General features: G+C 44.2%; 1 protein-coding gene across 1 annotated transcript in view; it reads right to left on the bottom strand.

Annotated features, from left to right (window-relative positions):
* The window catches only part of TNFAIP8L3 (tumor necrosis factor, alpha-induced protein 8-like 3), a 41,411-nt gene extending 15,447 nt beyond the window's left edge, over positions 1 to 25,964 (bottom strand). Inside the window, exon 1 of the mRNA XM_004687792.2 lies at positions 25,862 to 25,964. Coding sequence (XP_004687849.1) covers positions 25,862 to 25,913 — 52 coding nt within the window. The 5' untranslated portion in view covers positions 25,914 to 25,964. The remainder of the gene's footprint in view (positions 1 to 25,861) is intronic.
* Positions 25,965 to 25,978: the final 14 nt, after the last annotated feature.

The raw sequence follows: 25,978 nt of genomic DNA, 5'->3' as shown, positions 1-25,978 counted from the left end.
CATTTTAGTGGTTTATATGTCTGTGTTTTTCAGATGGTCATTTAAATTTCTACTTTCTGTAAGAATATACATGCACAGATGTGTCCATACACACACGTACACGCACACATGCATTCGGACCCTTGATTCTATGTCTAGAATTCAAAGATCTGCTCCTGTAACAGAAGCTGCTGACTGCTTTCCAGGGAGACTGAACTAATTTTCACTCCCAGCAGCAGTGTATGAGTCCTATGGCTCTACTTCCTCATCAACACTTCCCATAATCCAGCTTTCACATTTCTGCTAATCTGGTAGGTACAAATGATATTTTGTTTTAATATTCACTTTCCCTTTTGTTAGCAAGTCTCAATTTTATTTTACATTGAAGTCTTTTTTCATCTGTGAATTGTTTATATAATTTACTCATCCCCCTTGACTGATTTGCTGAATTGCTTGTCTTTTATTTGTAGTTTTTATGTTACAGATTCTAACCTCTTGATCATACGAGTTATAATTTCCACTTCCCAGTCTGTAGTAGTAGCTTTTAGTTTTATTTATGGCATTTTTAGTTGCATAGAAATTAAAATTTTAATAGCCAAATTTATCACTCATTGACTTTGTGACTCATTATAAAAAAGGGACTTGAAGGGATATGTGAGTTTTGTGCATTTCCCAAAAGTTTTAAAGTTTTGTTTTTCATATTTAGGTCTTTAGTCTATTTGGGATTTACCCATGCATATTATGATGTTTTTTTCCCCCTCAAAATTTATACAATTTATTGAATAATTCTGCTACTGACCCATAAGGCTGCCTTTTTCTTATGAAGTTTACATATTGAGCGTTTTAAAAAAAGATTTATTTATTTATGCATACAAGAACTGGGTTATAGCCCAGAGGTGCAAGGGGTGAGAGGATCCACTAGAGACAGAGTGGGGAACAGGCAGATTGACTGAAATACACTGCTGAGGGGAGCAGTGGGCAAGACAGGAGAGGTCTGTTGTGCCATGTGGGTCAGCTCCCTGGCCAGGGATTGAACTTAGTGCTGCAATGGCAGCAGATAGCTTTCTAGTGCTTCGCTTTAACCTCTTGTGCCACCAAGGAGGCCCTAACATACTGCACATTTAAAGTTCTGTTCCATTGAGCAATTTGTCTATTTTAGTACCAATACCACCGTGTCTTACTGATTATAATTCATAGTATGTCTCTCTATTTTATTCTTAGAAATTACCTTGACTATTCTTGCTTTTACAAATGGTTTTGAAATCATTTGACTTAATGGCATGAACACCTGCATTAATATGAGAAAACTGGTTTCTTTATAATATTGAGCTTCTTGCCTATTAACACCATATTTCTCTTCATTTAGTCAAATTTATGTTCTTCCACATTATTTTATAGCCCTGTCCATAAAGCTCTTGCCTATCTTCCATTAGATTTCTTTTAGTTTTAGTTTGGATTGATGTATGTTTTTCTATTATAGTTCCTAAATGGTTATTAATTATACGAACCCAACGGATTCTTGCATGTGTTCCTTCAATTGAGAAACTTTGTTGAGGTCTTTTGTCAGTTCTAAGACAATTTTATGTAGCACCTCTTAGTTTTTCATATGTGGACAGTTACAAAATGGTTGATTCTTCTGTCTCCATTTTTTTTTCTTGCCTTGCTGCAGTTGTGGGAACATCCAGTATAATGTTGAAGAGCAAAGGTGCTTTTTGTCCTTCCTCTTTCGTATGACTTTAACATGATTGCTTCTAGCATTTCTTCACCATTTGTGCTGTGGGTTTTGATGAATGCCACTTATTAGGTTAAGAATTTCCATCCAGGCCCTCCTTGGTGGCACAGTGGGTTAGGATGCCGCACTGCAAACTAGCCACAGCTGCTTCAGGGCGGTTCAATGCCCCACCTAGAGATGATCCACATGGTGCAGCAGACCTCTCCTGACCAGCCTGCTGCTCCCCTCAGCAGTGTACTTCACTGATCTGCTTGTTCTGCTCTCCACTGTGTCTCTGGTGAATTCTCTCACCGCCCCCGCACCTCTGGTTTGTATCTCAGTTTTGTATGCATAAATGAATACATCTTAAAAAAAATAAAATTTCTCTCAGGTTCCTATTTGGCTAAGGCTTTGTTTGAAATTAGAGCCACACATCTAATTTTATCACACTTTCTTTGTATCTATTTAGATGATCTATTGGTTCATCCCTTTGAATATGTGGATTTAACCAATTATTAAATTTTTTTTCTTTAAATCATTATATTATTCCCAGGATAGGTCCTAATTGGTCATAATGGATATGTGTTTAATACATTAGAGAATTCTACTAATAATGTATTTAGCATTTTGCAATCATGCTTAAAGGTGAAGCTGATGTCTAGCTTATATTCCAACTCCAGTCCTTCTTTGATTTTCCTGTCAGTAAACAACCCTTATAAAATAACTAGGTTTCTTCATTTTTCTACTATCTGAAGCTGTGTCAAGTGAGCATTAACTGTTATTTAAGGGTTTCATAAAAGTTTCCCACAAAGCCACTTATGGCTAGTGTGTATTTTGAGAGTGGGGATAAATGAAGTATCAATTTACTTAATGTTTGGTCAGGTACAGATAGCAATAATCCCCTAAAACAACATGCATGACTTTTTATGTAACAACTATCTTAACCTCTTTAGGTTTACTTTTATTTTCCTAGAACATCCACAAAGTAAGTAGTTATTCTGAATAATAGATGACTCTCAGGAATAAAGTAATGACTCCATCCTCTGGTATAATCTTCATTACTATTCTTTTTATTTTAAGAGGGGAGACTGAGGAGCTATTTCTCAAAATGTTTTCTTTAAAAGATTATTACAAAAATTGGTACAGGAGCACTGAGATAAGTTAGAAAAGATACAGAAGTTAAAGGAAGAAATGGAGTCTCTGAAAATTCCCCACGTACAAACTGTTAGTATATGTATATACTCCTAAATATTCTCACTGGCATATGCACTTTAATATTCACAAACATGCTACCTGTGAACACTGGTTCTTTTTTTTAAAGATTTATTTATTTATGCATACAGAACTAGGGTACAGGCCATAGGTGCAGAGGTGGTGAGAGGACTTACTAGAGACAGAGTGGGGAGCAGGACAGGCCGATTGACCAAGTACACTACTGAGGGGAGCAGCAGGTGGGTCAGGAGAGGTCTGCCAAGCCATTTGGGTCATTTCAGGGGTGGAGATTGAAATCTTGATGAAGTGGCTTTAGCTTCTTAGTGCTGTGCTGTAACCCACTGCGCCACCAGGAGGGCCTGAACACTGGTTCTTAACTGGCATTTTCACTTAACACTCGGAGAATATCTTTCCACGTCAGTAAAGGCACTACCTCCTCATTTTTTGATGCCAGCATATGCCACCAGATCCTCTCTTGATAGACTTTTGCTGCTCTTGGTTTTTGTTTTAAAGCATCTGCAGAAACCAACAAATAACATAGCCCAGGCTGTGTGTTTGGAGAAAGGGTTTCCAACAGTGCCTCATTGTACATAACAGGATTCTCTCTCTTTTTTTTTTTTTTTAAAGATTTATTTATTTGTGCATACAGAACTGGGGTACAGGCCAGAGGCTCAGGGGTGGTGAGAGGCTTCACGAGAGACAGAGTGGGGAGCAGAACAGGCAGATCGACGAAGTACACTGCTGAGGGGAGCAGCGGGCGGGTCAGGAGAGGTCTGCCACGCCATGTGGTCACCTCCGGGGCATGCGGGAATCGAACTCATGTGGAAATGGCTTTAGCTTCTCAGTGCTGTGCTTTAACCCGCTGCGCCACCAGAGAGGGCCCAGGATTCTCTTTTAATTCCCCTTCCTAGGCCAGGAGGTGATAAGCAACACTTAGGGGGAACCCCACAAACAACTCCACATACTCTCCCCTGCCCATGTTCTCTTCTCAGGAACCTTCTCGTCTGATGTCAGAGGGCATGATGAGATCAGATGCCAAGCAGCAGATCACCCCTTCTCAAGGGTTTTGCCCACTCAGCTGGGCAAAGATAACCAGGCAGATGAGAGACAAACAGTACCAGAAATCACATCAGCTCTGCCAAGGGTGGTGGTTGTACCTACAGCTGAACCCAGAGCACCCCCATGCAAGTGCAAGAGGCACAGCGCAGCTCATCTGTTCCTGCTGAAGGCCTCTTCCCACCTGGCCAGCCCTCACACCCCTCTTCCCAGGGAGGGTGGCCCTTGCACCCAACTCCAGCACAGTCCTATTCCTGTGTTGCACTGCCACTAGTGCCGAGTTCTTACAGTCTCAGAGGACTTTGTGTCCTTACAGAGCCTGCCATGTAGATGCGTTTAAGTGAATGACTGAATGGATCATTTTAGCATGTTCTTTCTCACCTTTGATGCCCAGATTCCTTCTGCTCCGAACCTACGTTGGCATGAAACTCACATTCACAAAGTGCAGGTTGAACGCAACACAAGGTCCACCCCTTGTTTCTCACAGCATCTTGTCTGGCCAGCCCAGACATCCTCCATCTTTCTGCTCCCTAGCAGAAGCAGTAGCAACGGGGAGCGAGTGTGGGAGGGGGGTCAGAGGCAGTGTCTACCACACCCTCGGTGCTCAGTTCCAGCAGGAAACTTCTCTCTATGGCAGCAGCACTCAGCCCTCCTGCCACCCCCAGAGTCTCCCCGTTCACGTCCCTTCACGCTCACAAGCTATTTTAATACTCAGGAGCTGTTGGGGATCAGAATAGCACAGGCCACGTCTGTCTCTCTGAGTGATTCTCGCTCTGTGTTGGCAATTTCCAAACTGTTCACCCCACAGGCATTCAAGTGCGCATGCTCAGGCCACTAGATGGCTAACAAGGACCCCTGTAGGGTTCCGCATTAGGGGCAGTGGGAGGATGCCAAATTGGTAATATGTGAGATTAGTAAATAAGACTGATGCAGTAAAAATGTCATTCTTGGGAATTCTTCAGTTTTGGGAGGGTAGATACAAAACCTAAAGTGTTAGGAAAAGCACCCAGAAAGATGGGACAAACTTTAGTTTATATTGGAACAAACAAAATATGACCTGAGACAATGGGTATTTAATTCTAAAGGTCTGAGGATCTTGGAAAATGCAGTAATTAGACGAACAGAGTAACAAACACCGTGCTTAGTAAGCCTCAGTGGGAAAAAAAAAAAAAAGATAAACGATTAGCTATACTAGAGAGGTCGGAACACATAAGAAAAGAAACCAGAAGGTACTTCTGGATAGGAGACTATTTGGCAGACAGTGCTATGCCTACTCAATGTTCTACTTAATTTTTTTTTTGGTGAAATAAGAATTTTGTACAATGACATTTTTGGATTTCAGTCAATTTGAAAGTTCAGCAGCAGGAAGGGGCACGTGTAATCTATCAATCACGACACCGCAATGTATATTCAGCAGCCATTGGATTTTGCTCATGAATTTGAGATCTGAGACATGAGTCAAGCCACGTTTTAAATGGTCCCAGGGCAATATCTAGCCAAGGGGAATGCCAGTGTTCGGCGGGGCAGTTTGTAGATAGGCAGTGGGAGAACAGATCTCTCTCTCTCCTGCAAGGTGCCGGAGGCCTAGCCCCAAAGCTCTGCTGGGACCCCTCAGGGGTCCCTGATGGAACCACGGAGGTGGGGGTGGGGGGACTCAAGCAGGAGGGCCAAGCTAGCTGTGGAGGCTTGCCTTCCTGCGAGCTACTAATAAGCGTGTCTTTCTCTGAGGCTTCCTTTCTATATTAAACTCTCCCCATACTTTTCTCGAGGCAGTGAATGTCTTCAACTCAAATTATTTATACTTCATGGTAACGTACTGCCAGAAGGTTGCACTGTTTTGAATCAAGTCATTGGGTGTGGTCACCCCAAATGCTGACAATGGTTGTCCTGTGGAGTCAGGATGCCAGGGCTGTGGCCACAGAGTAGCTCCCAAGACACAGGAAAAACCTCAAATGCAAGGAAATGCGGACAGTCACCCCCGGCCCTTTCTCTAGCTGCTAAGCCCATGTGCCTTAAGCCCGAGTTTTACTCTCCTACCTCTCTGTTAAATGAAAGTGCTGAACTTTATGATCCTGTTCTTTGTTTTCTATTTTCAATTCCTAGTAACTTATTCAGACTCCAAAATTAAGTTTTCAAATCCTTAAAAACCAGCACTGGACACACGGGAGCTGTGAGCCCACACTGTGGGATGGAGTCCAGCTTTCATTTCCTTGTCTTACCCTGAATGCCTCATCTCCAAGTTCTCTGCCTGCTGGGTTCCTGTCAGTGCTTCAGTGGTGCAATGTCACTTGCTTTCCCTGGTTCTGAAAAACTGGGGATGCTCCCCTGTCCTGTGGCTTCCCCCAAGAGGCCTCCCCCACTCCCCTGATTTCCTTAGCCTTTGACTCCTCCCCATCAGACTTCAGCAAGCATTCGAGCAGGAGGTCAGGTCCACAGCCTCCTCCCAGGCCTCTTCTGTACTGGCCTCTGGCACCCACAGACCAAGCCACAGTCTGCCAGCCCAGCAGGCTGCCTGTGCTGACACAGCGGCATGAGGAAGCTGTGTCCAAAACCCCAGGGCCAGTTCTTCCCACTAGGCCTGGCATCCCTGTCCTCCCACTCTCTGCACCAAAGAGATAGTCAGTGCTCAGCCTTTACTCAGTCTTCCCCGTTGTGCTCCGTACTCCATCTCCCCGGTCCAAACACTCCCCGCTGCCTTCCCTGGCACCCTTCCCCTGAACCGGCCCTCTGCCCAGAACTCTCCACCAGGGGACTATTCAGCAGTTCCCAGCTGACTTCATTTGCTAGTTCACTGCAGGAGAGGAATCTGGTCCTGGCACCCTGTGTCCATTGTGGTATCCCTGGGCACAGCAGGAGCTTGATAATAAACCTCTAAAAACCAACCCAGAAGTGATATGGGAGAAGATGCTACTGCTGTGGGGGTGAGGGGTGGAGAAAAGTCCTATGGGCTCAAAAAAGGCCTGAGGAGAGATGGCAGTAGTAGGACAGGGCAGCTGTGGTCTCGTCCTTTCCTGGTTTCATCCCAAACTCAGTAACAGCTGTTCTCACCTCTCTTAGTTACCACGTGGCCTTCTAGTGGTCCCCAGGAGTGTTTGGAAACACAGAGAACATTTTTGTTGAGAGCAGAGAGTTCAACACTAGAGGGGAAAGTGATTGTTGGAAAAGGTTCCCACAGATCAGAGTCTTCCAGCGGAGGCCTAGAGCTTGAGTCAGAATTGGCTGGTGGGTGGGGCCGGGGCAGCGGTGGAGTGACTGGGGCTGGGACCACATAGAACAACTGTCCAGAAGCTGAGGGATTAAAGTGGAGGGCCAGCCACGCCCACTATCCCTTACCCCCGTTCACGCTCCTCTATCCTGGCTCACCTCTAGCAGCCTACGGCTCTCTCTGTCTCTGCTTTGCTAAACCTCTTCTCTTTGTCCTTCCCAGCCGTCCTCACGGCTCCTGTTCCTCTTTGCTTGCCTGAAGTCTGGGAATTTGCTTATGTTTACTGGGGACCTTCTTCTCTCTTGGCCACCTTCTCTCTCCATGTGTAAGATGTCACCTCCTGCCCATATGCTGACTCCTTTCCAATAGGTCCCCTGAGGTCCACCCCCCTATATGAGACTGCATATAGGGCCCTTGGTCCCCAGTATTTTCAAAATTTCCCTTACCTCCTTTCCTGCAGCCCTCCCACGTCCCTCCCACCCAAGCCCTCCTCCCTGTTATGTGCAGCTGCAGCTCTGCTGACCACCCAGGGGCAGGAAGAGCCAGGGCCCATTCTTGCTTTCTGTCTCTCCCTCACCTCTGACTTCTAGGGGGGCATCAGACCTCCTCAGTCTTTTCAGTAGCATCTGTCTGTTTCTGCCTCACTGCCACTACCTTAGCCAGACCTCCGTATGTCTCCCAAGCCATCACCTCTCTCCTCACTCCTCTGTGCTCAGCTTCCATTCTGTCTTCCACCCTGGGCTTGGTGGCTCTATTCCTCTGGTAACAACATCCACTGGCATTGAAAACAAACCTTGAATACAGTCTAGCCTCTTTAGCATGACACACTGGACCACAGGGCTGATAGCTAGTTTCTGCTCGCCCTCTACAAACTAAGTTCCCATGTCCAGGCTACACACAAGCCTCACCTGTACCAGTCCCCTCTAGGCTCTCTCATGTCCCAGTCCCCTCTATGTCTTGGCATATTCTGTTCCCCATGCATGGACATTGGCTCTTTTTGTACCCACCCCAGTCACTCCACCACCGCCCTGCCCCATCTCCCCACCAATTCTGACTTAAGTTCCAGGCCTCCACTGGAGGACATCTTCCCTTTAGTGTCTAACAACCATCTAGGGCAGTCATCCTTTAGCTGTATGAGTGATTCTGTTATCTTCCCATTCTGTGCACTAACTCCTCGAGGGCAGGAATATGGTTTATTCCTCCTGGGACTGAGACTGTTCCATGCATGAAGGAATGACTGTCAGTAGGGACAACTTACTGACATGTACTCAGACTCCATCAGGAACAATAATGGTAACTGATGACTAGAGCTGGATGGGTCTGGACACTGAAGCCTGCTTCCGCCACCAAGGGGCTGGGGTCGCCCCCACCATGTTCCTTCTCTATCTGGACATCGTTCCAGGGACACCACTTCCTGAGTTGACTAGGCATTAGTCATTTTTCCTTTATTAAAAATAAAAACATTTCAAAGTAAGAAAGGTACATTATTTTAAAAGTCAAATTATTCTATAAGGTTTATAGCAAAATGCAGCATCCTCTGACCCACTTCTGATGCTGGCACTATAGAGGCAAGACACTAAGCTATTTTAGCTGTTTCCATTAATAATGACCCCTACACTGCAAGTAAGTAACAAGCTTATACGGTTAGGTTCTTTATTTGCTCTCAAATTTATGTTATGGAAGGGATAATCGAGCTCTTTTCTCCTCTCATTTCTCCTTCTAACATGGTTCTATTTTAATATTTGGTTAAATAAAACTTCAGTGATGACATTCCTGTGATGTAGATACCATCCGTAGCTGAGTCACGTATGTTCTGTAACTTCCAGCACGCATTTCCTTTCTTATTCATCCCATTTTTCCAGGAGTTAAAGACTGCCTTGTTTACCTTCTGGTTAGTTTTCTATCTCTCTAGCACCAGCTTACTCTGACATTTGTAGCAGAATATAAAATTCTTCTCAGTAGGTTCCAATACCTTAACGAACCAACCACTTTGGTTTTCCTTCTTGCCCTCCTGTGGGAGAGTGAGTGCCTGGCTCCGTGCCCTGGCTCAAGTCCAGCGCACTTTCCTCTAAACCAGCTCCAGGCTGGCATCCCCATTCACCCATCCTCCCCCATGCTTTTCTCTCCTGTGTCCATCTCCTATTCCTTGAATCTCATGATCTTCTCTTTCCTAATTTACTCCCCACTTCAATAGGACACTGTCTAGCACATATGTCAAAAAACTACCTTAAAGGGCCAGAGAATAAAAGGCCAAATGGCAAAGTAGAGGCTATTGTGTAGGCCCTTTTGGAACTATTTTAAATGTAGTCATTTAAAGAAGGTCAATATACTCTTAATTGGGGGGCACCCCAAAACAGGTGGCTGGCTGGACTTGGCTTGAGACCCCTAGTTGACCTTCACTTGCTCTAGCAACTCCCTAAGGAAGGGAACAAGGTAAGGTAACTTTTAAATAACATAAATGAGACTCTATTCCACTTGCCCAACTACCAAAGGTTTGGGCTCAGAACTTTCTGCTCAAACCATCTTGAGAAGTCATTGTGTCATTGTTGTTTATTTTTCAGCACTGCTATTTAGGAAACTAGTCACTGATAAGGACCTGCCTTTTCTTTCTGGAAGCTTTTTGACATTACTTTTTTCAAATCAATTAACTTAAATTGAGGCACCACTAGGACCTCACCCCCCAAAAACCAGCTGTCAAATCAGCCACCACCGAATCACCCATAGTCCTTTACCATACTTCATGGCTTCCTTCTCTCCCCGCTCTGGATGCTTCAGTTCTCTCTTATCAACTTTCAAGGGTTATTTATCAAGTTTGTCTTGATCTGACGCTTAGTTTGGTTTCTCTACCCACATATTAATGACATCATCTGGTATGTGTCTTTCTTTTTCAGACTTATATCACTTAGCATTATCTTCTGCAAGCTTTTAGATCTCTACTTTATGACCAATTTCCAGTCATGGCTACAGGTATTGGAGTTCTGCCTTGGTTTCTCTGGCACCCGAAAAACCTCATGGCTAGGGGTGGGAAGCATGCCAGAGAAATTCAGAGGAGCCCCTGGGTGGGAGAGGTTGCAGGGAGACTAGCTATCAGGTGCAAAGTCAGGAGTAATAGCTGTTGAAATTGGGGTGAAAAGTCAGTAGGCCTATACTAAGGAGAAGCTTTTCTGAAAATGTTCAACTCTTTTAAGAAAGGCTATCCTTCACGTGGAGAGGCCTAGAAAGCTTGGACAGCCATGAGTGACAAACCAGCTGCCGGCCAGGTGGCCCTCAAGAGAATGGGCCCATCTTGGGGTGCCACTGCCCCTTTGGCTTCCCTGCTATATCACCAATGTCCTGGTCAGTAGCTCTTAGGCCTTACCTGCCTCCATCCTGTCTGTTAGACGTCTGTGCCCCTACTTATCACTGGCCTTCACTCCTCTTCATTTGCTCAGAGATTGCTACTTACATTGGGTTATGACAATTTGTCAGTGTCATTTTTAGGAGCTGTTTTTTTTTTAAGAAAAACAACAAAATGACGATGGTTGAAAACAGAATTCTCCATCCACCTATTTAGTTCAGCCCACACTAACCTCCGTCCTGGAGTGAAAAGTAGGGGGTGAAATGTCTGGAGACAGCTCGGGGGGAAAGGGCGTGTGTGTAACTACTACACTTGCTAGTTTTAGGATGTGCCATCCTTCATTCTCTGCACAAATACCTGCTTACTCCAAGAATTCACCCTATCTCAATCATTTTGCCTATCTATCTTTTAAAAATTGGTGATCATATCCCCTCAATTGCAATTAATAAAGAGTTTTGGCTACTTTAATATAGGCATTGATACTGATTTCCACTTGAAAATTAAGGAAGTGATTTTTCTTTAATGGGAAAAATGGGGTCAATTGCAATGGGGCTAAAATTATTATTTTTCATAGTATAATGAAGAAATAAAGATAGACAAAATCCTGTCTGATGGGGAATAGCAATCATTAAGAGTGGCTGGGGCTAATTTAAAACTGGGTTAAAAACCCTGATAAGTATGACTCTACAGGGTGACCAATTCTGTATCCTGTAAATTCCCTGCTGGAGTTAGAGTAGAATAAGGTTGAGAGAGGGAAGCAGTAAAAATATTGGGGCCTTTAAGATGTACAAGAAATCGTCACTGTACTTCTATTTTCTCAAAATAGACGCAAATTGCATTTAACATCATACAATTCCTCAAAAATGACTTTGCTTGGAATGGCAGACCACTATCTGTAGTGGCAGAGCAATACCCCCTAAAAGCCAATAACCTTATCACAAAATTTTAAATGCTCTTATTCCTTCCTACCCCCTCCCCAATTATAAAATACACAGTTTTACAAACTGTAAAATATAAAGACACAAAATCAATTTGTAAATAAAAAGTGAGGGTCACTATCTGTGGGAGGGAATCAGGGGCAGGGAAGGGGCTCATGAGGGGATGAAGGTCAGGGAAGCCAGCTGTACTGCATGGTCAGTAAGCACCAGCGAGGAGCCCGTGGTCCAGACACCAGACAGCCCCGTCAGCAAGCTCACTCAGCAGTGCATTTGGCCTTTGAGCTCCTGTGCCCTTGACCAGTCTGTAGGCCTCAAATTTATAAGCTCAGTACCAGTAGACTGTCAAAGGTCCCAAAGGCTCAGGTAGGGTGCACTCAGAGGGGAGGGTGGAGATGGGATGGAGGCACCAAAGGTTGGGGAGGACTGAAGTGGGAGCAAGAGATGAACTGGAAGAGGGCTGAAGAGAGAATCTGGAATACCTCCCTCGTCCCCCGCCCCCACTCCCAGGCTGGGAGAAGCCACTGAGAGGTGCTAGTGAGGTCTGAGGGGAACTGGATGATGGAGAACTGAGGGAATGAGGAGTTTTGAGAAAAGAGGATGTGTGTGGGGAGGAGGTTGATGAGACAAAACTTCAAGAAAACAGGGTGAGCAGTAGACTAGGTTTCTGGTCCTCATTTGATGGTTACTTTTTAAAATAACATGTCCGGGGCCCTCCCTGGTGGCGCAACAAGTTAAAGTACAGCACCATGAAGCTTGCCATAGCTGCTTCACCTTGAGTTCAATCCCCAGCTAGGGAGCTGACCCAGATGGCGTGGCAGACTTCTCCTAACCCACCCTGAATCCTCTCTCCACTCCTGCACTTCTGGCTGCACATCAGTTCTGTATGTATAAATCAATAAATCTTTAAAATAAAATAACATGTCCTGCTGAAAGTTACACGCATGATTGAAGAAAGCATACAGAAATCTGGCAGTATATGGAAGGAAATGAAATTACCTATAAATTCATCATATAGAGTGGTTAATTTTGTTCCAGCACTAAATTATTTTAATGTGTTGACATATGTGAATGTGAGGAAATTTCCCTTTTCACTCTATGAAAAGCAGTACATAGGTGTGTGCATAGCTACACATGTATGTATTTATGTATCTGCATATGTGTAAAGCAAAATTGAGATAATATGGGTCAAGTTTTCCTTTACATTATAGTGTAAACACTTTTCTATATCATTAGATCTTCTTCAAATTAAAGTTTTCCCTAGTAGCTGGAAAATATTACTATTTGTGGAAATTTCATTATGTTTTTAACCATTCAAAAACTATGTGACTGAATATTTGTTTCTGCTTTCCTTTGTGTGGGGGAGGCAGTTATAAATAGTGAAAGCCTGACATTTTGTGATTTAAGGTGATTGGATTTCTTTGACTTCACCAGTGTTTCACTTTGAATGACCTGGTATCTGTGGAGGCTACCAGAAAAGATGAGGGAAAATGAGAGGCAGGTGATGGGTGGCCTGAGTGTGGATTTGTTGAGTTGAGGTGTCTCCTGAACAGTGAGGAGAGGCCCAGAGGCCTGCAAAGGCAGCATTCTTGATTGGAAGAGAAGACGAGGCTGGGCCACCGCTTTAGGGATCTTTGGCTTTGTATTGTAAGAATGAGTGGGCTTTTCCAAAGGAAAGTGTATTATTGTCAGAAGAACAAGGTCAAGGGCTCAGCTTTAGGAGATGATTGAGATTAATGAGGCAGTCAGGAAAAGCAAGTGAAGAAGGGTACAGGGAAATCAGAACTACATAGTCAGAAAAGTCAAAAGGAAAAAGGAACTCAAGAAAATTCAGGTTAAATTCTTATCAGCTACTGTTCTGAGCTTTCTAAAAGCTCAGAGCTCTCTAAAATCAGACTGAGATTAGCTAAACTCTGCCTCTCATGACTGACACTGAACCATTGAATTATGAGGTTAAGTTCTAAGGGGAGAGAGGGAAACACAGATGAATACATTTGATTGTTTCTTTTTTAAAAAAAAAAAATTCATCTGAACAGAAATAGAGAACTAGAGGCCGATACTCTATACCTGAAGCCAGTAGGTAGTAAACACAAAGTAAATTAACCTTTGCAATTGCCTCATAAAAGCTACTAAATACCTCTCAGTTATAAAAAAGAAAAATGCTGAGCCTTTCCCAGGGGTCCATGTAGGTCTCTCTTGATTGAGAAAGGGGAGTAGGTGGGTACTGGAATGGCCTTGTCTGGGCCTATTGCAGTTTGTCCTCTGGGACATGTGCCAGGAAGGAGAATCCTAGGAAGGGAAAGGATGGCAAGAACACAATGGAAGGTGTCAGAAGAAAACAGCTGTGGGTCCCTTTGATATCCCAACATTTAAAATAACTGAGTCCTTTCTATTTTTATTTTTCCTTTACCACAATCCTTTATATCCACTTGTTCCTTTCTCCCTTGACCTCTGAGCCCTCATTATATTTATTAATGTCTGCTAGTTTTTATAAGGATTTTACTTTGTCAGATGGTCGGTATGTAAATATCCAGTTTTTAGCATTCAGGTTTTCTTCATCACACATAATTCCCTCGAATACTCTCTGTTTCACTGCAAAAGTCGGCATCTTATCTCTTGTTATGGCTGTATTAACAAACCAGTGTTCCGGAGTGTGAATATACCATACCTTCTTGATCCAGTTGTCTACTAATGGGCATTCAGGCTGCTTTACATGTTCTAGCTATTGTAAATAGTGTGTATAGAGCACATAGTGTTTTGCATTGATGGTTTCACATTCTTTGGATAGATGCCCAGGAGTAGGTTTGCTGGTAGAGTGATATTTCTATTTGTGGTTTGTTTTTTTAAAAATGTTAAGTTTTTTAATGTTATGTGTATATATATATATTTAAAGATTTATTTATTTATGCATACAGAAGTGGGGTACAGGCCAGAGGTGCAGGGGTAGTGAGAGGCTTCACCAGAGACAGAGTGGGGTGCAGAATAGGTAGATGGAAGAAGTACACTGCTGAGGGGAGCAGTGGGCGGGTCAGGAGAGGTCTGCCGGGCCTTGTGGATCACCTCCGGGGCTGGAGATAAAGCTCTCACTGAAGTGGCTGTGGCTAGTTTGCAGTGCTGTGTTCCTAACCCATTGGCCACCAGGGAAGAGCCCTCTCTTTGTGTGTTTGTGTGTGTTTTAAGATTTATTTATTTATTCATACAGAACTGGGGTACAAATCAGGGGTGCAGGGGAAGTGAGAGACTTCACCATAGACAGAGTGGGGAGCAGAACAGGCAGACTGATGAAGTACACTGCTGAGGGGAGCAGCGGGCGGATCAGTAGAAGTCTGCCACGCCATGTGGTCACCTCCGGGGTCAGGGATCTAACTCACACTGAAGCGGCTGCGGTCAGCTTGCAGTGCTGCGTCCTAGCCCGTCGCGCCACCAGGGAGGGCCCTATTTGTGGTTTTTAAAGGTAAATCTGATGTGTTCCATGATGGCTGCACCAGTTTACACTCTGCCCAGCAGCGTGATAGGATTCCTTGTTCTCTACATCTTCTTGAGAGCTTGTCTTTGGGGTCTTTGAGATATGTGAAATTCTCAATGGGGTAAAATGGTATTTTATTGTGGCTTTAACCTTCATTTCTCTTATTGGAAGTGATGATGGCCATTTTTTTTTATTATAATAGTTTATTTTTACATCATGTTGTGTCTTTTTCCATCTCAATTGTAATCCCTGTGGCCTTCCTTCCCATGATGATGGCCATTTTTTTATATACCTGTTGGTTTTCTGATTATCCTCTTTGGTGAATATCTGTTCAGATATGTTGTACATTTGATTATTAGATTATTTTTTCATAGTTATTTTAAAATATATCTTGGGTATTATTAATTTCTTGTGAAATATATGTTAAGTGAATATTTTCTGTCATTCAGTAGGCAGTCCTTTAAATCTTCTTACTTTTCATTTTCACTGTGTGAAAGCTTTTTAACTTGAGGTCAAACCAAATTTTTTTAATGTATACAGAACTGGGGTATAGACCAGAGGTGAGGGGCAGTGAGCGGATTCACCAGAGGTAGAGCAGGGAACAGAAAAAGCAGGTGGACGAAGTGTACTGCAAAGGGGAGCAGTGGGCAGACAGGAGAGGTCTGCTGTGCTGTGTGGGTCACCTCCATGGCCAGGGATCAAACTGGTGCTGAAGCGGCTGCGGTGAGCTTCACAGTGCTGTGCGTTAAACCATTGTGCTACCAGGGAGGGCCCTAAAACCAATTTTTTTTTTTATTTCCAAAAATGAAATATGGAATGATTATTATTTACCAAATACTGTGTGGCCCAAGATAAGTCATGTGGGAGTATTATGAGAATTCCTGTGTACTAGCATTCCTTTCTCCCACTCCAGATTAATTATAATACTGTAAAGCCTGCTGAAGAACTTGTATCTAATAGTGGTTGGGAATTAAGGCATTTTAAGAAAGAATTTATTAGTGTTGGGAGAAGACCACCTTGAATTTTTTAAATGCTCATTTTTGAGATAGGTATAAATTATATAGGGGAATTGTAAAGATAGTATAAAATACTCCCATGTACCTTTCAGTGAGTCTCCCTTAATGTTAACATTTTATGTGTAACATTTCTCAAAAGTAAGAAATATATCCTGATTTTTTTTATTAGTCATGGTAAATGGTATTAAAACCATTTTTTTATTTTTGTTTTTATTGCTCTTGCCATAGGGGTAAAGTCACCAAAAAATCTTTACTATCGATGTTACAGAACATATTACCAATACTTTCTGATAGTTCTAGGTCTTATATTTTTAATCCACTTGGAATTTATTTTTGTGTATGGAGTTAGAGAATGATCCAACTTCACTCTGTTATATGTGGCGTTCCACTGTTCCATCTATTAAAGATACTCTCTCCTGTGTATGGTTGTGGCTGCTTTATCATACATTAGGCACTGGTATGTACATGGATTTATTTTTGGGCTTTCAATTCCACTGATAGGTGTATCTATTTTTGTGCCATTCCTATTTTAATACCATTGCTTTATAGTAAAATTTGATGCCTCTGTTTCTCTCCTTTTTTTCTGATGATTGCTTTTGCTACTTGAGGCCTTTGTAGTTCCAATAAATTCCAAGATTTTTCCTTCAATTTCTTTGAAAAATATTGTTTGCATTTTGATGGTAATTACGTTAAATTTACATATCACTTTAGGCAGGATAGTCATTTTGACTATTTTGAATGTCCCCATTCATAAACGTGGGCTATCTTCCCATCTCCTGATGTCACTAAGTCCTTTAATAAGTTCTTGTAGTTCTCAGTATATAGCTCCTTCACTTCCTTAGGTATTTCCCGGGTATTTGAATCTTTTCATGACAATTGTAAATAGACCTATTTGCTTCTTGTTTGTTCCTTGTATATAGAAATGCTATGATTTTTGTATGCTGATTTTGTAACCTGTCACTTTGCTGTATTCATCTACTGTTTCTACTTTTTGGCGGAGTCTTTAGGGTCTTCTGTATATGGCATCAGATCATCTGTGAATAGAAATAGTTTTACTTCTCTTCCTGCTTGGAATCTCTTTATTTCCTGTTTTTGTCTGATAGCTCTGGCCAAAATCTCTAATACTAAGTCAAACAGAAATAGTGACAGTTGGGAACTTGCATTGTTTCTAATCTTCAGGGAAAGTTTCAGTTTTTCACCATTAAGTATTTATTAGCTGTTGGGTTGTAATATTTGGCCTTAATCATATTGATGTAGATTCCTTCTATTCTTTTTCTACCTTGTTTAGAGTTTTACCACAAGTGGATGTTGAATTTTATCAAATGTTTTCCCTGCAAAGATTCTGAACCTTTAAAAATTACCCAAGGGGATTGCAACTGAGATGGAAAAATGCACAAAAATATGTAAAAATAAATTATTACAAAATTTTTAAAAAATTATATGTTTGGGAGAATGACAGAGGAGCCAGAGACTCCAGTTCTGGTTCTGACATCTGGCAGTGTAACCAGATGTTTTTCGTGTCCCAAGTAAACATTTCAACTCTTATAAATCTCCCGCCTCCCCAAATAGATTTTATGGTACTTATTCAGAATTGTTTTAGGACTACACTCTTTCCTTGGGAAAAGTACATCTCAAGAGCTCAATCTCATTTTCATCTTTGCATCATTCTCACATATTCTACCATGAACTTGTATTCCTTCACTCAAAAGATAATGTTACCGAGAAGCAGTGAGAGATTGTGCTGGAGACCCCAGAGCAGGCTGTCAGTTCTGCATCTCTAGTTCTTCTCACCAAGCGACAGGCTCACCTTTGAGATGTGCACTTGGTCACCAACTGGTCACCTTGTTATGGGAATTCTACATCTGAAATGATTCTAAACGCTGTTGTAGAAAGTGTTTTAGGACCCTGCTACGTATACCTTGACACAGGAACCATGTGTCTGACTTGGCACCTTTCTTGACTCTGCTTTTCAATCCTCTCAGTGTTTGCCTCGCTCACGGCCCACCAGCTCCTCAGGATCCTGAAGATGCCTGTGGCTGCAGGTATTTCCAGGACTTTCTCCCCCTGCTTGTTCTTTGTGCTGTTCTTCCCACTTTCCCTCCCAAACCACTCCTGACCAGACACTATTCTGGAGCCAGTGGCAGTCAATCTCTTGCCCATTTGCTTTTGGGTGGATGCAGTATATGTCTATTGGTAAAAATGGGGTCTTCTGGAGATTTACTGTCCCAGTGTAAGAGATGGAGCCTACTGTTCAGGGTTCTGGGCATAATCATGGTCTGTGGCTGGGGATGCAAAGGAACCTACTGGTCAACATTGACCTAACACAAGAGCAGGGCTTTTAAGGCAGTTTTTAGACTGGCTTCATATCCACTGACAGGATGCATGCCTATAAAATGGGGCTATTTGTGACACCTAGCCCAGAGGCTGGTAGAAGGGTAAACGCCATATAAACAGTTAACTGCATCCTAAATACATGATAGGTGGTTAATTAATATAAAGCGAATCAATACAAAGTAAAAGCATCACTGTTATTTCACATTCAGTATTCACTCTCTGGGGCTGGAGTCTGACTAGCAAAGACCATCCTCACAGTTTCTCATCATGCTTAATATTTGCCACAGCTTCTTAAACCCTACTTTCTCTTAACCCCACCCCAGTCTTCTCTCCCTGATGTTCTGGGTGTTATCCTAAGGAAATCAGGAAGCAGACTCAAATGCGCTAAAAAGAGCTGCAGCTAAAACCCTCTTTGCAGAAGGCCTCCATCACCTCCCTCCCGTTTTCTGTGCTGGAATGCTTGTTTCCCTTCCCAGCATAACCCACAGGCTCCAAATCAGGATCGTGGGACATGTGTGCTCACCAGTAACAGCTCTTTACAGCATTTCCTCCTCTACATGAAATAAGATTCTTCTAGTATAGACGTATAAACTGGGAATTTCCAGAAAGCCAAAATGTTTCCTTTCAGGGCTAAAGTAGTTTCACAGAAAGAATATTTTACTTTTGAAAAAAGAACCTAGAAGCTAATAGCTGCTCCTGTGTTTATTTTTTGTTTGTTTGTTTGTTTTGTTTTGTTTTGTTTTTAAGAGTATAAAGCAATATTTTGAAGCCACCGAAGTGTCTCTCTCTTTCTCTTTTTTTTTTCCTGGAGAACTGAGTTACAAAATACTGGTTTCTATTAGGGTGTGTCGAGCACTTTCTGTGCTGCCAAACCTTCCACGTTTATAGTCTGCACACTAGATTTTCCGTGAGTAGGCTCAAAGTTACTCCCAGGCAATGATGTTTAGGAAACCCAATATGAAATTGAAGCCTGCACATTCTGCAGTCTCAGAATGTGTGCCATGCAGCTGCCTAAAAAGAGCATTTCTGATGTATAAAAAGTAACATTTTCCTAGCATGTCTTAATATATGTGGGGGAAAGGCTATTTGCTCTTCTATGTTTTCTTAAATCAGGCTGTTTTTTTAAATTTTCTACTCAATCCTTTTATTTCTATACTGGTACAGAAAACAGCCCAAACACCCACCTACACAGGCATTTTATATAAAGAGTTGGAAATGAAGTGGCTGAAAAAGAAAACAAAATTATGTACATCATATCTTTTAAGACATTTACATGTGAATTCAAATGGAAGCCAATGGAAACTTGAGGAAAATGAACCCGTTAGAGAAAAGTGCTAATGGAAAGTGTGACTATAATTTGGTTTTGCTGACAAATACAAAAGCAGGTGCTATTTCCCCCCCCCCCCGAAGATTTATTTATTTATGCATGCAGATCTGACATACAGGCCAGAGGTGTGTGTGGGGGGGGTAGTGGGCGTGGGGGCATTGTGTGTGTATGTGAGAGGATTTACCAGAGTCAGAGTCGGGGGCAGGACAGGTGGAATGATGAAATATACTGCTAAGGGGAGCAGCAGACAAGGAGAGACCTGCCACGCCATGTGGGTCACTCCCATGGCCGGGGATTGAACTCATGCTTAAGTGGCTGTGGCTAGCTTCACAGTGTCATGCTGTACTTTAAAACGGTTGCGCCACCAGGGAGGACCTGGGTGCCATTTTTTAAAAGAGAAAAATAACATATAAAATAGGGCTTCATATTTACATACACATGGGCGTTCTCTCTCCATCTCTGAGGATTTTCACTTTGGCTACAATCACAAGCCATAACACTCAATTCTACACTTTCAGATTGACAGCCATCTTTTCCCCATTAGTCCTGGAGGGGGTGGCCTCATGGGCCCCACAGGCCATTCAGGGGCTCTTGGCCTTGCCCCCATCTTGTTTTCCCCTGGCTTTTTCTTCTCCCATCTAAATCCTTCACCCCTTCAAAGCTGTCTTTAAGGCCTATTTCCCCCATAAGGCTTTCTTGCCAGAACTCCAAACCACAATGACCCATACTTCAAATCCTATTTATTGCCATCCCTTTTGCTGATTCAGGTGAGGTAGTTGTTCTTTCTCCCTAATATGTATACAAACCTCTGGAGGCCAGAGTCCCATAAATGCCATTTCTGTATGCCATAGTACCCTGTAACACTCTGAACACGAAACAGATTATTAGCCAATATTTACTGGACTATATGGGTTGATGGGAAGTATAGAGGTATGAGGTCTTGATGGTCTGATTTCATCTGGAAAGCTAAACTGCCCTAATCAGGTCTAGGTAAGGTTTAGAGTCCAATAGCTATTCCCAGAACTCTGCTGGTACATAGAGATGCCGTTTCTAATCAAACATTCCTGTAGGATTTTGGAGGCTACTTGTGGTGGGTGATGCAATGTACTGCTCAGGTTCCCCTTCAGGAATGACAGACTTCTTTCACCAGCTGCTAGGAGTGCTACCTGCAGAGAGCCCTGAGCTGAGGGGAATAGGCTCACCAAGGTCACAGCCCACCTCCTGCCATGGCCTACTCTAATAATTATTATTGGAGGGAATATAAGAATCCTACCCTTCATTCTAACTAGGAATAGTTCTAAAATGCCATTCCAGCTCCTGAGGCCTGAAGCTCAGCTTCTTGCTGTCTAGCATCTCTCCCAACCCCTCCTTCTTTAGGCACTGTTCCCAAACGCAATCCCAAATAAACTTTGTATGTGCTAACCTCCATCTCAGAAGATGGGGAACCAACCAACAAAATGAGCCATCCATGTGTGCGTCTATCTATCCAGCCAGCCGTTCAACCAGCTAGGAACTTTCCACTGTGCTGAGGATACCTGTGGTATTGGGAGGAGGTGATAAAGATGAAAAAGTCCAGTCCTGTCCTTGCAGAGCTTATAGACCAACATAAGAGGTGAGACATGTTCAGGAGTAACCGGACAGCACACAGTGGAAAGAGGATAGAGTCCAGGGAGAGCACGCAGCGAGGTAGCCAGAGTGAAGTCCCAGGATAAGAGGTTCCTGTTGGCCGGGACTGTGGCCACCAGTATGCAAATCCTATCTCCCCAGCCCTGGAAGGGCAGGAGCACTAAGGCAAAGCAGCAGAACAAGGATGCAAATGCCATTTCAGAGAAACAAATGAACAGAATTTGGTGACAGATTGTACAGAAGCAGTGAAAGGAGAGAGAGAATATTGTGGCCACACCCCAGAAGCTGGGGCTCTAATCCTCAGCAGTCCTACACCTCACATCCACCACATGTGGCTTCTAAAAACCTAGCTCTTCTGCTCAACAGTCAGATCCATGGGGGCTTCTTCGGCACCATCAGGACCAAGCTACTATGCTGCTTATAACTTGCCCTCTGAACTATTTGCTCAAGTGGTGTCTACCTTCTCGAAGGCCTTTCTTCTTCTTTGCCATCTGTTGAAACCTACTCACTGCCTGCCACCTTGTTCACATGGACCAACCTTGGGTCCCAAGGAGAGGAGGAAAGGGGAGGGCAAAAGTAAGGGCCTGCTTCCATATGACCCAGCAATCCCACTCCTAAGTATCTACCCAAAAGTTACAAAAAGATACCTGCACCACCATGTTTATTGCTGCTTTATTTACAATAGGAAAGACAAGGAATCAACCCAAATGCCCAAAAGTAGATGACCAGATTAAAAAGATGTGGTACATATACACAATGGAATATTACCCAGCAATCAAAAAGATAAACTCATGCCTTTTGTGGCAACATGGATGGAGCTGGAAGGGATTGTGCTTAGTGAAATAAGCCAGAAAGAAAAGGAAAAATACTGGATGGTTTCACTCACAGCAGGAGTATAAAGTACCAGGGGAGAAAATAATAATAGTAGTGAACAACTATACAGCAGAGTCATTTTACAGGGATGAAGTGGGGAATGGGATAAAAAATGGGGAGGGGGAGAGTACACTGAACTATGGTGATGGCACATGGGTGATTTGGTGATGGAAAGCCCACGGGGATTACAACTGAGATGGAAAAAGGCACAAAATAAACATATTAACTAAAAAAAAATAAACATATTATCTAAAAAAAAAAAAGCAAGCAAGGGTCTGCTATTTTCCCCTATTTTGTTTTCTTGTTTTTACCCTCCCAAATGGAAGTGTTTTCCCGCAGCACCTACCTAGCCTGAGAAGTCCCTTCAGCTTGACTACCCTCAACCAGCTAGCTATAAGTAGAAAAAGCTTGTCTCCCCTCATCTATCTCTGTATTACAAGCCAGCGTGAGGAAAAGCTGACACGGATGATGTTTAATTGCTTGTTGTTTCTTACGAAAGACTCAGTCACTAGAGTGAATACATCAAGCTCTAGGATTTTTGAGAGATAGATGGTGGGTTTGCCAAAGAAGAGACTGCCAAGTCGGGTCTCTGGAATGAATCCAATGTTCCATAAACCCTGCCTCTTTCCTAATCATAGAAAGAACTATAAAATGACAGAAAAGCAGAGGGGAGCTACAGGCGGCAGAATGACAGAGTATCTTCCTGTGCTTCCTGAAAAACAGAAAACACAGATCAGACAAATCTCATTCTCTCTTTCACCCTCCAAAGCAGGGTATTGCTCCATGAGAGATATGCACAGTCAGTAGTGGGGGATCTTTGGAAACCTCCTTAAAGGGATACAGTAAAGATTAGGTGGTCTATAGACATTTCCTCACTCTTCTGCCAGTTTCTGCCAGGGAGGGTGACTGTGATGAGCACATTTTGGGTACCTCCTGCCACTTTAAAAGGGAAAGATTCTCACCTGTGGGGAGGTGGGGAGAGGGATTAACCCCACTTCTCTATTTGAGTTGGTATGAAAGAGGGAACCCCTCCCATCTCCAGGTTAGCAGGTAGATTGGGTAAGGAGTCCTCTGCTTTTTTACAACTTTTCTGAGAGCTGCAGGAAAGGGATGGTGAAAATAGTTGGTTTGAATATCCCCATCTTCAAGCCTTGAGTTGAAAGATGAGGATGAGAAGAGGTACATTAGAAATAACCTCCCCCAAATAAGCAAACAAACACAAATGCAAATGCATGTATACTAGAGAGAGGAAGAGAATGAAAAGGAGAAATTTCAAAACAAATCTCCGTAGGCAATTATATGAATGTGATAATAATGAAAACAATCTAATTGTTTTACACATGTCTAGTGATTTGCATTTTACAAATCACTGGGAGCACATAACTTAGCTGTTGTCTGAGGATAACTTCAATCAGGTAATAACCAAAAGAGCAGCTACTATTCGCTGAATGATTAGCAAGAACATTTTTTATGTTATTTAACTCCCACAACCCTCCTGAGGGGGTTATTGTTATACCCATTTTACAGAGGGGGAAACTGAAGTTTGCATTTTTGTCCATCAGGGACAGGCTGAAACTAGGGTTTTTCTGATTCTGGAGTCCAAGTTCTTTACTCCAGGAGATCCCACTGCCCTGCTTTCCTTTCTCAGTTACACACCCATTTAGCCTGCAGGTGGTTTTATTACTGTGAAATGGACCCACAGATAAACACCAAGTTCCTTATAGTGACAAAGGTCAGCCCCTATGGATAACATACATTTAGCCTATGTCTGAAGCTGTAACAGGGTTTCCATTTACAGGATGCAGCCTGTCACAGCAACTTGATGAGTTAACTAGTTTTGAAGCATGTCACAAAGAAGAATACTTTAAGACTGAAAATAATGAGTGAAGTGGAATGCCATTTAGCAGAAGAGCCGTGACATTCAAATAAATGTTCAACTTGTGAGATTCAAGCACAGGATGGAAAAAGAAACTGAAGGAAACCGTAAGGAGCAAACAAATGGCGACAGCTCACTCCAGCAGGCCGCCCTGTTCTTCCTAGGGCCCATGTGACCTCAGGGCAAAGCCTACTGTTAGGTGTGCAGAGTGGCCTCTGACCCAAACCCACTCAAACACTCACAGGCCAATCGCTCTGACCTGGGCATACTGGGGAAAGAAACAACAAGGGCCCTGACGATCCTCTTGGCTCCCCAGAGCTGGTTTTTCCTCCCCTTTCTTGCTTTCTCTGAGCCTCCTAAACCTCTCTCTCTTCTCCCTCCAACCCCTCACTTCTCCATCCTCCAGCAAAAGAGATCTGGAGTAGAGGCAGGGAGTACATGTTAATTCCTGGGAATTTAAGAGATTAAAGTGCCAGTGTCAGTGATGTCTCCCACCCTTTTGGCTCTGGAAATAGACTTAGGCACATACACACATCACTTCTAAATGATGTGAGGAGATCCACATGCCACCTGTGAAAATCCTGGTGTTTATAGTCACAGAAACATACAGGGATGCAAAAGGCTCATGGTTAGCAACCATATCCACACATGCCTATACAAAGCCCTTGCAACACAGTAAGCCTTACACCCCATTTCAACGCCACCTTGTTCCTTCCCACCTGAAGGTTCTCCCCACAGCCACCCTGTGAGAGGCTGAGGGATGTGATGCAGGAAGGGGAGTTCCTGGGCTCCCTGTTACTCCCTGGTTGGGACACAGATAAATCACTCAACCTCTCTGAAGCCCCCGTAAAATGAAGATACGAATCACCTGGTTAAGTGCAGTGAGGAAGGAGAATTTGTATACATGTAGGGTCCTTGGCAAAGCGCCTGGTGCCTGAGCCTGCCTCTGCTACACCCACACTGGGGTTGACCGTGTCTCCCCTAGTTGCCGGGAAGGAGAGGGGCTAGTTTGGGAACTCAGGTCAGTCTCCAGAGAGTCACAGCTCTAAGGTCAGAGGTCGGCCGCCAGGGGTAGGCTCCAGGGCGCGCAGGCGCGGGGCGCCGCGGATACGTGGAGGGGAGGGGGCGAGCGGGTCTCCGGGCGTGGACCCGTGGGCGGCGGGCGGAGCGGACCGGTGGAGGTGAGCAGATCCCGGCGGTAAGTCGCCCCACGGCTGTGGGTGGCCGCCTTCTCTTGCTCAGTGTCAGGGAGCGGCGGGGACGACGTTCATTTTTTCTTAAGTAAGCATCCACCCATACCTTCAATAACTATCGATTGTGAAAAGCCAACGGCGCCTCTGGAGAGCGAAGCCCGGCCCCGTGCGCCCCCGCGTCAGCACCCGGACCCCTCCGCGCAGAGTCCTCCGCCGGCTGCGGGGCGGCGGGGCTCCTGCACCCCTGCACGGCTAGTCCCACAGCTTCGGGAGCCACAACCACAGGCTGTGGTTGGTTCTCTGCCCGTCCATCCGCGAGGCCGGTCTTGGCCGGAGTCCCCGCTCACACCCTAGCGCCGGGTCACCTGTTCCTCAGCATGTCCGGCTCCTCGGGTTCGAGGACCCGGCCGGCGCTCCGGAAAGTTATCCCAAAGGCTGAGCTGTGTTGCAACCCTGGCTGCAGCAAACTACACGACGCGAATTTCCAGAGCCCTCCCCGCCCCCACCCAGCCCGGCGACCCGGCGGCGTGGAGAGCCGCCCAAGCGCCGAGGGGGAAGAGACCCGAAGCAAACTCACAGCGCAGTCCCGGCTGGAAGAGACAGGGCTGCTGGGACCGGCTGCCTGGCAGCTCGGAGAGAGACTCGCGCTTCCCTGCCCCAGTCTCCCCTCTCCCGGCCCCAGCCCTCCCAGACGGACCGCAGTCGCCCCGGGTACCTGCGGCGGTCACCGGCTCGCCCTCGCTCTGCTCGCCGGAGTCCGAATCCATGCTGCGGGCTGCCGCGTCGGCGTCCACAGTGGCCCGCCCGACCGCGGGGCGCTCCGGGCGGGCGT

The sequence above is a fragment of the Condylura cristata genome, unplaced genomic scaffold (assembly GCF_000260355.1).
Source record: "Condylura cristata isolate star-nosed mole 26May11 unplaced genomic scaffold, ConCri1.0 scaffold00023, whole genome shotgun sequence".
Classification (NCBI taxonomy): Eukaryota; Metazoa; Chordata; class Mammalia; order Eulipotyphla; family Talpidae; genus Condylura; species Condylura cristata.
This window is presented reverse-complemented; position numbering and strand designations above follow the sequence as displayed.